At 38.4% G+C, this 14320-nt stretch overlaps 2 protein-coding genes across 2 annotated transcripts in view; one reads left to right on the top strand and one right to left on the bottom strand.

Moving 5' to 3' along the window:
• The window catches only part of LOC109918813 (ninein-like protein), a 56288-nt gene extending 43762 nt beyond the window's left edge, over positions 1-12526 (top strand). The window contains exons 15-19 of the mRNA XM_048600931.1: positions 240-386; positions 1330-1443; positions 7796-8008; positions 10692-10805; positions 11537-12526. Of these exons, the coding sequence (XP_048456888.1) occupies positions 240-386; positions 1330-1443; positions 7796-8008; positions 10692-10805; positions 11537-11725 (777 nt within the window). The 3' untranslated portion in view covers positions 11726-12526. The remainder of the gene's footprint in view (positions 1-239; positions 387-1329; positions 1444-7795; positions 8009-10691; positions 10806-11536) is intronic.
• Positions 12527-13308: 782 nt separating this feature from the next.
• gins1 (GINS complex subunit 1 (Psf1 homolog)) overlaps positions 13309-14320 on the bottom strand; it is a 28562-nt gene continuing 27550 nt past the window's right edge. The window contains exon 5 of the mRNA XM_048600930.1: positions 13309-13600. Within this exon, the coding sequence (XP_048456887.1) occupies positions 13442-13600 (159 nt within the window). The 3' untranslated portion in view covers positions 13309-13441. The remainder of the gene's footprint in view (positions 13601-14320) is intronic.

The raw sequence follows: 14320 nt of genomic DNA, 5'->3' as shown, positions 1-14320 counted from the left end.
TCTCCTTCACAGATGCTGCCAGTCCTGCTGAGCTTTTCCAGCAACGTTGTTTTTGTTCCTGATTTACAGCATCTGCAGTTCTTTTGGTTTTTGTTTTAGAAAAGGAGTTCCTCTCCAGAAATTCAACAAATCTTTGAGCTCCTACTGACTTTTGTGAAACAAGTTATAACTATACGTGTGTAGGAGGACAAATAGCAAACGTATAAGTTTTCTAATCTCAAACACTGACTTTAATTTAGATAAAGAACCTAGAATTGGGTTTGGACCAAGCGCATTCTGAGCGAGACCATATGAAACTTGAACTTCAAGGAAAGCACAAAGAAAGTTTGTTGCTGACACAGGAGATGGGATCTGTTAAAACATCATTGCAAGAAGCAAAGGACAAGGTATTGTACATGCCTGTTAATTGCAGCAATGCAAATGGTATTGAACAATAAAATCAGCCTTATTTTCTGGATAAAGCACCACTCCAGTTGCAATTAACCTTTTTGACAATTTAATTATGTATAAAAATAATTATCAGTGGTTGCGGGAGGTGAAAAGCTTCTTTTTTACATTAAGGATCTCGTAGAGAAGAAGCTTGTTCAAAAGTATCTAGAGCTTAAATTGAGTTAGGTTTCAGTGTAGATTAGGACACTTCAATTACACAGCAGCTATTAAGCTCCACACTGAAACTCTGCAGTCAGCTAGAGGATTTGAAAACATTTAGTTTTAAGCCGAGGCATCCAGAAATGCAGAGTTCGGAAAGTATACTAATTTGCCTTACTTACAAGACAGGCACAATGCTTTATTGCACAAATAATTGTATAAACTAAAAAGTAATTTGCAAAGTAAATTGAACTGTGGAATTTACAGCAAAGTAGTCTCTTTTTAAATGGGACAATGATAAGTCCATGGAATTTCAGCAATAGTAATTACACGAATATATTTGTGTATGTGTTTTCTGTGCGTATCTTCACACAGTTTCAATAACAAGATGATTTGGTAATAGTAATGACTCCATTATTGTGGAATGTTTTCCAAGCTGGACTAGTGTTACTCCATAATACAGGAGGTGTGTTGGAACTGCTTATTAACTGATTTCTCTTCTGTATGACTGCAGTTGCATTTTATACTCATTTCATTTGTTCATGCCACACTAATTGACAATGGTATGTGGTATTATGATTTAAAAACAGTCCCACACACAAGTTTCGAAGGACAAAAACTGTTATTATAATGCTAAATCTAACGTTATTGAAATAATTAATATGTTGTTCTCTGAACTATTTGTCTGACGTGTTTTTGTACATTACCAAGTGCACATTATTGTTGCTGTGATTCTGACAGATCAGCCAAGTGCATATCCTGGAGACAGAATTGGAATGTATGAAAAAAGAATATCAGATTTTGCAAAACAAACAAGTAAAATTGGAAGCTGACCTGGTGGAGTCGCAGAAACAGGTACGCCACTGAAGTTTCCATAGATCTCTTTCCCTTAATGTCCCCCCACTTTACAATTCCTCCTTAAAATCCAACTCCCTGATAATGCTTCTTTGAAGGACCTTTGGACAATTGTCATGACCACATATCCTCATATTTCCTCAGAGTGGTCTGTGAACTGAGAATTTGTATAAGTTTGAATGGAAACCCCTTTTATTTTCCAAATATTACAATTTAAAAATAACTAGCAGAACAGTTTTGTATTTTAAACACGGTTAAAAAGTTGGTTTAACACATAACTAGTGCTAAAATGGAGCTGGTTTGTGGTGATTCATACGGATCTCACTGTATTTTCATAAACACAAGTGACAGTAAGTTGCTATTCTATTCTGAAAGTCACATGGATAAATGAATTGGAGCTAATTACTAGCAAAAGATACATATTTGAGGAGCTAAAGTAACTAAGGATAAAAGCTATGTATGAAAATGGAATCAATTTCAAGAATTGTCCAGGCCTAGCTTGCTTAAAAGTGCTCTTTCTGAAGTGAAAGACTTGAAACAAAGGCAAATTCAGTGATAGCTTCTGTGGTTGAAAGTTGGAGGTGTTCCTGTAAATGAACTAAGCAAAATATGTCCAGAGAGTAAGTGAAGACTCCTTTATTTCACTTCGATGGAACTGCTGATTTTGGCTCTTTGTGACCTGGTTCAGTACAAAAGCCTTTAACTGGCTTGTCCTGAAAGCCTTCCTCTTGAGACGATGTTTCAAGATATCTCTCAATGTTCAATTCTGGTCTCCTTGCTATAGGAAAGGTATTGTTAAACTTGAAAGGGTTCAGAAAAGATTTAAAAGGATGTTGCTGGGGTTGGAGGGCTTGAGCTATATCGGGAGAGGCTGAATAGGTTAGGGCTATTTTCCCTGGAGCATCGAAGGCTGAGGGATGACCTTATAGAAGTTTATAAAATCATGAGTGACATAGATAGGTTGGATAGTCAAGGTCTTTTCCCCAGGGTAGGGGAGTGCGAAACTAGAGAACAGAGGTTTAAGGTGAGAGGGGAAAGATTTAAAAGGGACCTAAGGGGCAACTTCTTTGTGTAGCGGGTGGTGCATGTATGGACTGAACTGCCAGAGGAAGTGGTGGAGGCTGGTACAATTACAGCATTTAAAAGGCATCCGGATGGGTATATGAATAGGAGGGGTTTAGGGGGATACGGAACTAGATTGATTTAGGATATCTGGTCGGCATAGACAAGTTGGACTGAAAGGTTTGTTACTGTGCAGTGCCTCTCTATCACTCTAAATGGCTATCCTCAGCTAGCTTTGAATCACAAATCAAATAAAGTGACTGCAAATGTTAATTTTGATCAGTCCACAAAGAAAAATCAGTTATTCTGGAATTCCTCCCTGTTTCCTGATCAGCACTAGTCATAGTCAAAGACAGTCATAGAGTCATTGAATTATTTAAAGACCGTTTGTGTTTGATTCTTAAGAGAGTCCAATTTTCTGCTTTGGCTGCAGTTGAATCCACAGAGAAGTCATGCGGCTTTTGGGAGCTATTTTGTCATATTCCTTATGTCCATTTTAAAGATGGTTTTGCTGCCATATTCTGACTATAAATTTATGACAAGAATGGTAGATATTGTGTGTCCGATTGAATACAAGTTATCTGAATGTAAATCATTGTGTTTTTCGAACTACCAATTTTTTTTTGCACAACAGATAGTTGCAAATTAAATAACAAATTCACTTTCTATTTTGCGGTGTTCTTGAATAGTATCATAAATAGTCCACATAAAACAACTTCCTAATGCTTCTAGTTATGTACCTAATTCTGTCACAGAATTCAATTCCTGACATGATGGCAGTGTTTCAGATTGCAAGTTATCTTGTCTTGAATAATTAAAATTTGATCTTGCCTTCTGTTGCGCAGTTGATTTGGAATTTAAGACAATCGGACAATGTATATAATCTATAATCAGAATTAATATTGAGGATTAAAATACAGAACTTTAACACTTGCTTTTAACAGGGAAAGGAGATCTTTATAAATATGCTGTTGCTGTACTGAGTTGACTTTGCTTACTTGGAATGCGAGAAAATGCTGTAAGCAATCCCATTAAGATCTTCCACTGTCAATAAACTTGAACTCATCCAAACTTCTGCTACTTGTATTTTAATTTGGATCAAGTCCCAGTCACTTAACATTTGTGTGCTTTCTGATTTATGTTGGTTCCTGGCCCACCAATGCCTCATTTTTAAAATGTTTATCCTCTCATTTAATCTGTATATGGCTTTTTACCTCCCTGTCTCTGTAGCCTGTTCTAATGATATAACCCTGCAAGATCTCTGCTCTATTAGAGTGCTCTATTGCTGTCCCTAAACATCTTATACTCCTTCGATTAGGGCTGGGTCACATATTTTGCCTGGTTTTGCTCTTGTGAAATGCCTTGAGAATGCTTTTTCTACATTAAAGACTTTACAGGTTGAGTTTCTCAAAATTGGCAACTTCAGAACTGAATTGGAGTAGAATCTTGCTGGTTTTTTTTGTCAGGCAGTTCGGTTCAGGCTGGTTTGGACTGGGTGGATCAGGTCAAATGGGGTCAAGGGTGAAGGGTCATTCAGACCATACGAAATTACAGCTGTAAGAAGCCAATAACTAGTCTCCTCACCAATGACAAACAAGCCAATGCTATCATGCAATGCAAAAGTAAAAAAATGTAAAGTAGATTTGTTACTTGGCTAACATGGTGTACAAGAAAAACTGGTAGGATTGGTTGATTATAATTTGGTCTTACTTTTTAACCCATTTGTGATTTCCAAAAACTGAGATGTTGAACTTTCACCTAATAATAATCAAAATTCATGTGGTAGCTTAAGGAATGTCTGACTTTTGTCTACTGCCAATTTTCAGATGGCTGGATTTAAGATACTCTATCTGATTAAATATAAGTTGAGCTACACAGCTCTTGTGGGGAGTTGAAATTCGCGTTTACACAAACAAAGAAGCTTGGAATGCCTCACGTTCCTTGAAGCTATTCCAGAGCTGCCATTCATTCCTTTTCTTGTAACTGTTGTATTATCAGCTGTTACTGGTGTGGGAAATGAATGGTGGCTTTGAAACAGAAAGGATTCTGTTTGTAGCAGAACCATTCTTTGTCTACAGTCCTTTTCATTAAATTGTTCCAAATAGAACTTCCTTTTCTTTCATAGTTTGTAATCAAATGTCATCTAGTGATAGAAGAAATTGATTAATCTAACGAAGTAACAAATATATCTTCATTTCCCAGATTTAACTTCCTTATAAACTAACATCCAACTTGTTGAAACCCCTGATTCCTAGGTACATGTGAGGAAGTGCAATGAAACGTAAGGCCACAAGGACTAAGAGCAGAAGTAGGCAATTCAGCTCCATGAGCCTGCGCCGCCATTTAATACAATTATGGCTGATCTTACCTCAGCCTTGACTCCACTTTCCTGACTGCTCCCATAACCCTTCGTCCCATTATTAATTAAAAATCTGCCCATCTCCTTCTTAAATTTATTTTGCTATCCCAGCATCTATTGCATACTGGAGTAGTAATACCCTTGGAATAAAACTTCGAACTCTCATACTTGATTTCCCAAAAGGGGAATTCACTCTACGTCCACTTTGTCAATCTCCTTTAGCATCTTATATACCACTATTAGATCTCTGCTCATTCTTGTAAATTCTAGTAAATAGAGGTCTAAAATCTCTCCTTATAAAACGAGCTTTCATTTTGTGATTTGATTGGAAATCCATCCAGACTAAACATCGTTCTTTGAAGAAAGACAATATTGAGGTCTGAAGATAACAAATTGTGTATCATTAGATTTGGCCTTTACAGTTTGCCATACCACTTGTTGCCAATTGGGCTGAGATCCAGAGCATTTTACATGTGGTAATCTGAAGAGGTCTTTTTCTCTCTAATAGCAAAACAATACTGCTAGCCTAAAGACTTTAGGTCAAACTACAAATTCTTTACTATGAGAAAGAAATATACACAAAAGCAAATTAAATCAGATAAAATCTAACATAAGACATTGTTTCTATGGTGTAGGTATTTCTCAGTGGGTAGCTCTCTCACCTCTGTCAGAACATTGGAGGTTCAAGTCCCGCTTTACAGGTGAGCACATAATTCAAGCTCAGTTATGGAGTGCTGCTCATCAAAGGTAGTGTTAAAAAAGGGATCTGACCTCTGAAATGAGTGCAAAAATATCCTATGACACATCATTGTCCTGAAACAGATGACACTAACCTAAGCATCCCATCTACCCTCTCTTCAAACACTACCTGTCCCACCAATGGCAGAGTGTAATCCTAGCATTGGACTGTTTATTCACCTTATAACACAGCTCCAAGTGGAAGAAAGTCATCCTTGGTCTTAAGGGACAATGTAAGAAGGTGGTGATCTCTGAAAGAAAAATCTAGTCATTGTCTTCTTGGTATTTGTGGGATCTTCTGTGTAGTGACTGCTGCATTTCCTACATTATAACCAATTAACTACTTTTAGCATATCATCAGATTTGGAAAGACAATGTTTAAATAAAAATTCTTCCTGTAAGTATGACAAAGTTCCATCTCCTCTCAGTGGTTTACACCTGTGTTTTATAATGAATGAACGAAAGATATAGAGACGGTAAGAACTACCGATGCTGGAGTCAGAGATAACAGTGTAGAGCTGGAGGAACACAGCAGGCCAGGCAGCACCAGAGGAGCAGGAAAGTTGACGTTTCGGATCGGGACCCTTCTTCAGAAATAAATAGAGAGAGGAGGGGTGGGGCTGGGGAAGGTAGTTGGGATGATGATAGGTGAGTGCAGGTAGGGAATGGTGGGGATTGGTCAATGAGGTAGGAGGAGCAGATAGGTGGGAGAGAAGATGGACAGGTTATGTTAGGTCAAGAAGGTGGGGATGAGAGGGAGGGTTGGTCCACATTTAGGCCATTGGGCTGTAGGCTCCCGAGGTGGAATATGAGGTGCTGCTCCTCCAGTTTGCGGGTGGCATCATTGTGACACTGGAGGAAGCCCAGGACGGACCTATGCTCTGTTCACGACAAATGACAATGCCTTCTGGTTGCGAACCATTTCAACTCACCCTCTGACTCCCTGGGTGACATTTCCATTTTACCAGTTTCAAAATCTCCCCACCCCCGGCCTCATCCCATGACCAACCCTTTCTCTCATCCCGCCTCCTTGACCTGACACAACCTGTCCATCTTCTTTCCCACCTATCCACCCTTCCCATCCCACTGACCAATCCGCACCACTCCTCACCTGCACTCACCTATCACCATTCCACCAACCTTCCTCAGCCCCACCCATCTATTTATTTCTGAGCTCCCTTCCCCCACCACCACCACCACCAACCCCCAATTTCTGAAGAAGGGTCCCAGCCCAAAACATCAACTTTCCTGCTTCTCTGATGCTGCCTGGCCTGCTGTATTCCTCCAGGTCCACACTGTGTTATCTATAGAAAAAGCTAACCCCTTTTATTGTCTAAACTAGCAACTTGTAGGTCTGGATGAAGGACTTCCAATCAAATCATAGACACAGATGATGGCAGAAATTCAGATACATTAATAAAAACATTGGCATGCAGTAATTCCGGTTCACAGCTTTTTGAAATCACAATTCTTTTTCTTCATACCTCAACCATCCAAGATAATGACTGCATCTAGAAGATTACAATATTAATTAATAGGTTACCTATCCTAGTATTTCATGCAGCTCAGTTGTTAAGGTGAACTTTTGGAGGTTTATAAAACTATGAGGGGTATAGATAAAGGTGATTGGCAGGTGTCTTTTCCATAGGGTGGGGAATTTCACGATTAGGTGAGAGCAGAAAGATTTAAAAAAAGACATTGGGGCAATTTTTTTTAACATGGAGCATGGTTCCTGTGTGAAATGAAATGCCAGAGAAAATGGTGGATGCAGGTACAATTACAACAGTTAACGACATTGGATAAGTACATGAATAAGAAATTGGAAGGATATGGGCCAGCATAGGCAAGTGGGACCAGTTTAGTTTGGGATTATGCTCGGCATGGACTGGTTGGACCAAAGGCTCTGTTTCCTTGCTGTATGACTCTATGTTAAACATTTGTCAGATACCAGTCCTATAAAGTGCCTTGGGATGCTTTACTATGTTAATGATGCTGTAAAAATGCATATTGTTATCTAACCGGCAGGGTACGTAAAGAATGTAATTTAAGTAGTTTTGTTGAATTGGCCAATTGAAAAATACACTTTCATGAAGTCAATAACATATTCATATGTGAGAAATGGCAGTTTTTGAGCCCACACTTTAGGTTCTCTACTGCACAACTAACTAACGACTTTTCTGCTTTTACCCTCAGTTGTTGGAGGCCAAGACCCACTTGATGCTCTCCCAATCTCAACACCAACATGATGTGCAACAATTAAAGGAGCAAATTGGCAATGCAATGCCCAAAGCTGTGTTGACAGAATTACAGCTAAAGCTATCGGAGGAAGAGCAGAAAGTGCAGCATCTCCAAGAACAAATCGATGCCCAGACTAAGGAAGCAAACAGGTTGATGTGTGGACAACAGGTAAGAAATAAGTCCTGTAGCAGTAACAGAATTTTTGGACCCAAATTAGATCCTGGTTTGCATGACTCTAAATGGTTTAAAGGGCCAAATTCATTAAGTTCACTTTTGAACAGTTTTCCATTCAACCTCCCCTGCTAACTGAACATGGAACAGTTCACTTCCAGAATTGTTCTGGCTGTAGCTTAGCCAGTGTGTATTCATTTAATTGGGGTTGGTTAGCTTGGATGGCTGGTTTGTGTTGCAGAGTGTCACCAATGGCGTGGGTTCAGTTCCTGTACCAGTTGAGGTTACCATGAAGGACTTTCCTTCTCAACATCTCCCCTTGACTGATGTGTGGTGATCCTCAGGCTAAACCACCACCAACTGTCTTTCTGTAATGAGAGAACAGTCCTATTGTCTGGTAGGATTATGGCAATTTTATTCATTTAGTGCTTTTAATGCAGGAGAGATTGCATCATATTAGAGTTGATAATCAGCGGCTTGGTCAAAGACCTGGGCTTTTAAAAAATTTGTTAATAGGATATGGGAATCACTGACTAGACCAGCATTTGTTGCCCACTCCTAATTACTCAGGAGACGGTTAAAAGTCAGTCACGTTGTTGTGGATCTGGACTCTTGTGTGGACCAGACCAGGTAAAGATGGCAAATTTCATTTCCCTAAAGCAGATTAGTGAACAAGACAAGTTCCTAATGACAATTGAATAATGACAATGGTTGCCATAATGCCAGCATTTTTAAAAGTTGAATTTAAATGTCACAACTGTCATGGTAAAATTTGAATCCATGACCCCAGAACATTAGGCTGGGGCTCTGGATTACTCAACTCGTGATTTCACCATCTCAAACCTCTCGCGGAGTAAAAGATTTAGGAAAGGAATTCTTGAGCTGAAGAGCCTTGCATTTGAGAGCCTGGCAACAACTGATGGATACTAACCAAGGGAATGAATGGCAGTTCTGGAACATCAAAGAATCAGAAGTATTCCAAGCCTCATTTAGTTTGTACAGGATGGATCAGAATCATTCTGTGTACAGCCTAACATCTTGTATTTACCTAGTGGCTTACAGCAGTGCAATCATACAACATTTTACTCCAAGCCAACAATAGACACATTAGCAGGGACAACTAAAATTTAAGTTTGAAAAAAGACATGTAGAGAAGTTTCGTGAGGGAATTTGAAATCTGGATGGCTGAAAGCATAATTGTCAATGGTGGAGTAAGGTAAACAGATCTGTATGGCATTGACACAACTGGAGCAAAGATCTTAGAAGGTTGTAGAATTGGATAAAGTTATAGAAACAAAGAGGAAAGGACCAAGGAGGGATTTTAATGAGGCATTGGTGGACCAATAAAGGGTGTAGATCAGCAAGAGCAAGGGTGATGAGTGAATGAGATTTTTTTCTTATTCATACATGGGATGTTGGTGCCATTGGCTAGATCAGTAGACATTATCCATCCCTAATTGCCCTGGAGGTTTGCCCATCACCCCTTCACTCACTGACCTACATTAACGTGTAGGTTAGCAATGCCTCAAATTTAAAACTCATCCTCTATTGCCTCATCGCTCTCTATTCCTACAGGCTTCAAATACTCCAATCTTCTATCTCTGCATTTTTTCAATTCTGCTTTCCTTTACGTCCTCCTTTTTTCACCTCACCATTGACAACCATAATTTCAGCTGTCTATGCTTTAAGCTTGAAATTCTTTCACTAAACAATCAGCCTGCTTGAAACCAACTCACACCTATCCCTGTACCTTTGTGGTATTTTCACATTTTTGTCTGTTGCGACTCCCATGAAGTACTTTAGCATAATTTAAAATGTTAAAAAATATAAATTCAAGTTGTAATTATTTGATTGTTGAATGCAGTCCCAAATTGAGACAATACCACCTTGTGGTCACTGTAGGTCTGACTCTCGGGATTTTGTTTAATCATTCCACGCTTGCCTGTTGTATGTCCTTTTGTTATTTTGAGACGAGATGAAGAACTTCAGTTAAATGGAGAAATCACAGAAGTGGTCAAAATTATGAAGGTTTGTGATTTGTGATGGGGAGAAAATGTTTTCAGTAGCATGAGAATTTACTTTCACGTAGCAAATTGTTAAGATTTGGAATGCATTTCCTGACACTGTATCTACCTCCACCACAATCAATTTCAAAAGGGAACTGGATACGTACTGGAAAAGACTAATAGTATTTCCAAAAGCTGGCATTGGCACGACAGGTCAAATGGCCTTCTCCTTATATGATTCCAGAAGTGTTGGTATTCAAATGCATTTCCAATATAAGGAGGGATGATGACCTCGTGGTATTATCGCTAGACTATTAATCCAGAGACCCAGGTGATGTTCTGGGCATCTGGGTTTGAATCCTGCCATGGCAGAAGGTGGAATTAATCTAAATGGTGACTCTGCAACCATTGTCTACTGTCAGGAAAAGAACACCTGGTTCACTACTGTCCTTTAGAGTAAGAAACTGCCATTCTTACCCAGTCTGGCCTACTTGTGACTCCAGACGCACAGTAACATGGTTGACTCTTAACAGTTAGAGACAAGCAATAAATTCTGGCCTACCAGCGACAGCCATATGCAGTGAATGAATAAAACGAAAAATCCGATTGGGCAATTTTTCACTTTATCAAAGCTCAGTCTCTTTAATAAGAGAAATTACTGTGTTCCATTTCAGGAGGAGTACAAAAGACTTCTAAAACAAAGGGAGGAAAGAATGGAGGAGGTTGAACAAAAGCTGAAAAGTGTACGAATGATGCTTCAAGATAAAGCGAACCAGCTCAAGGAACAGGCAAGTAAATGCAGCGTACAGGGTTAATATGAAATAATATCATGGCAGTCACAAGCCACTGCCTTAGATCTTGATGTGAACAGAAATACACTACTAAAATAAAACAGACATTTTTCATATGCAGTGTTTTATTATTTGCACACTTCAAAACATCTTAAAAGTAGCATTTACAGGCAAAAATAAACTTATTCACCTTATGATACCCCTATCTTTGGTGCAAATACACAGGTTTTTCAATATTGAGGTCCTTAGCTGCAGTGCTTTGGGTGTTTCTCACCTGGCTACACTTTTTCCTCAAGATTGTAAAGACTCTGCAGTAATAAATTCAGACACTTGTTTGGGTGATGTGTGGACTTTGATTAAATGCACTATTAATAATGGCTTGCTGATCAACATTGGCTGCTTGTTTGGCAATACCCTTTTTTTTTTAAACACCCTGTTCCTGGAGATTGAAGTAAAATGAACTCAGACGTGATTCCTTCCACGTAGGCCGAAACACCAATCAGCGCAGCGTGTTTGGCAAGATTAAGTGAGAAAAGTCACTCGACCTTGTGCTGAGAATAACTCCTCCAAATGTAATGTGACTCACACTTGCTCAAAAAGCTGTTAAGATTCAGTCTATTGCGTCTGAGTGCTCCAGTGAAGCATCTTTGGGCATGTTACTATGTTAAGTGCTGCATAAATGCAAGTATTCGATTATAACAAATTGATTGTCTCTTTTTTGCCTTCAGTATGCAAAGAATGCCAAGTCTGATTCAATATTGAAGGATCTGTATGTGGAGAATGCCCAGTTGATGAAAGCATTGCAGATCACGGAGCAGCGGCAGAAAGGTGCTGAGAGAAAGAATGTCTTGCTGGACGAGAAAATCGCAGCTTTAAACAGAGTGTTAAGAAAAATTGCTCCAGCCTCTTTCTCTTAACTGTGTCTAAGCACTACTACTCTCACCATTTTAAGCTCATCAACCCAAAATGTTAATACACTTTCTCTCTTGTAGCCAAGCCATTTGTTAATTACTGACATTTTCTGTTTTTATTTCTCATTTCAAGCACCTGCAGTATTTTGCTTTTGCATGACCATTTACCTCTGGCACTTTTTGCAAAGCATATATTGTTCTTCATCCCAATAAAATTACTTTGATACTGATCTTTCCATGCGTAATCAACTAAAATCAAGTTCTCTTCTGATATTCTACTCAGTTTTTCTCTCCATTATGCAATGCTTCAAATCTTTGTAAAATCCTGATTTAGTGCTTAGTAGGATATATGTTTACAATGCAGATTATCAACTTTTCCAGTCAATAAACTGTTTGCTCCTACCTTTGAAAGAGATTTGAATAATTGGTATGTGTTTTCCCGAGAGGGTAATGCAGCTATAATGGTAACAGCAACCTTGCAACAGACCCAACAAGGGTTTAAGTACATTTTTGCATGTATTGATAATGCATCATCTTGAATGAATGAATGAGATAATGATGTTACAAAATTTTTACATTTATTGTATTTTTTTTCTTGTTCCATTATATTTACTTTTTTTCCTAAAGTAACTTGATTGCTGTATGATGTGTAAGATGGAGTTTTGATATGAGAACTATGTGTAAATGTTCAGTTATTTGAAGATAAGACAATCTGTAAATGCTGATCCTGCTGTGCAGAAATGATTTTTTTTATTTAACTGACTTTGATACTATTTTGATAAATTTTTATAAAAACTAAAAATATCATCCAATTATATTGATTTGAATTTTTTAACATATTTTCTAATCAACCCGTTCAGAGAGGTTATGATGCACCTCTGGAGAAGAGAGAGCAGTGAACCAGGAGGCCTGGGTTTAAAAGGTATGGACATCACCACTGTGCAACAATCAGTGTCAAATATATTCTCTAGACATTTTTAAAATCAACCTGTTCAGACACATTCACACCTTTGGAGCAGGTAGGACTTGAACCCAGATCTTCTGGGTCAGAGATAGGGACACTATCACTGTGCTACAAACACTGGTCAAATGTATTCTTTGAACACTTTCCAATCAACCTATTGAGCTATTATTACAGACCACCTGGAGAAGGGTGGGGGAGGACAAAAAGAGAACTTAAACACAGGCCTCCTGGATCAGAGGTACAGCCACTACCACCGCTAGTGCAAGGTTTTACACAACCTCACTTCATGTTATAAAGATCAGTTCATATAGCTGAGTTGCAGGTTCCTATAACATGATCATACTTTGTACCTTTTGTAAAATGTCCATATTCCCTTGCTTTAGTATATAATTGTAGTAACTGACAAGTAACAACCCAAGTCTGTGACATGGACTTAAAATCACAGATCATTGATCACCAGTTTCTTATTCCAATCTCTTTGTCTGAAACCTACAATGTCTTATGGTTCTCAATGTCCCTTAAACTATAAACATAAGCTTCATGAATTTTTCCATGAAAATTAGTGTTTCTACTTGTAAAGGAGAATTAAGCTAACAGCCAAAGAATTTTAAAACTTGCTCTAAAGTTAGCAAAGCTGACGTTCACAGCTAAATCACATTTTAATTTAAAATCTACAAGATACAGCCAATACATATCAAAGCAACAGTCCAAGCTAATAACCTAGTGGGTGTAAAAAGTCCATTTCTTTAAACTGGAACTCAGGACAGCACATGCTCCAAGATCCCCTGACGAATTAACTGTTCACATTTCCACCTGGGCATAAAATGCTGAAAGAAAACCAAACACCAAAGTTTAATGATTTCATTTTCCTCTAGTGAGAATGAGGAAAAGAGAAAGAGGACAGAACCAATTATAAGCTAAATCCTTACACTTTCCTCAATCAAGAATAAAGTGGCAATGACATTATTAATATTGGAAAGGCCTGTTAGCATCTAACTGGTAGTCTCCCCACACATTGGGCCTTAACCACCAGAGTCAGAAATGGCTTCTTAAGGACTTCAAGTAACTCAAATAGGGTCCAGGTGAGCAGGCAGTCTGCTGCCTTACACGGGAGTAGGAATGCTTCAGTCGGCCACCCATTGTCTTCCCATGCTGTTTTGCCAAATTAAACAGGTCTCAAAATTTAGTCCCAAGAATAAAAAATGCAGACAGATGCAAAGGGACCTCTGGTGGTAAAAATATTTTGGGGTGGACAGAAAGTCTTAATTGAGACTCATTACATTGAACCTAATCTATAAATTTTACAATTATAGAATGGCAGTAGTTGGAAGAGCTCCCTGTGATCTAATATTCATGATGACTGGCCCTTAAAGAAAAATACTTCCCACTCCCCATAGTGATGTATTTTAAGAGACTTTTTCTGTTCAAGGTAATCCATTTTCTACATTTGTTCATAGTGGAGTAGGTTTCATAATTTGTGCTATGTGTCTTAAATACTTTTTAGACTAAAATCATGGACTTATTTCTGAAAACTACTTGCCATAGGAAAGAAGACAAAAAAAAAAACCAAGATTTATAGAAAACAGCCTTGAATATTACCTGAGATAACAAGGTGTAGAGCTGGATGAACACAGCAG

This window comes from Rhincodon typus, chromosome 9, assembly GCF_021869965.1.
Source record: "Rhincodon typus isolate 14 chromosome 9, sRhiTyp1.1, whole genome shotgun sequence".
In the NCBI taxonomy this organism is placed as follows: Eukaryota; Metazoa; Chordata; class Chondrichthyes; order Orectolobiformes; family Rhincodontidae; genus Rhincodon; species Rhincodon typus.
Note: the sequence above shows the minus strand (reverse complement) of the source record. Positions and strands in the feature narration are given on the sequence as shown.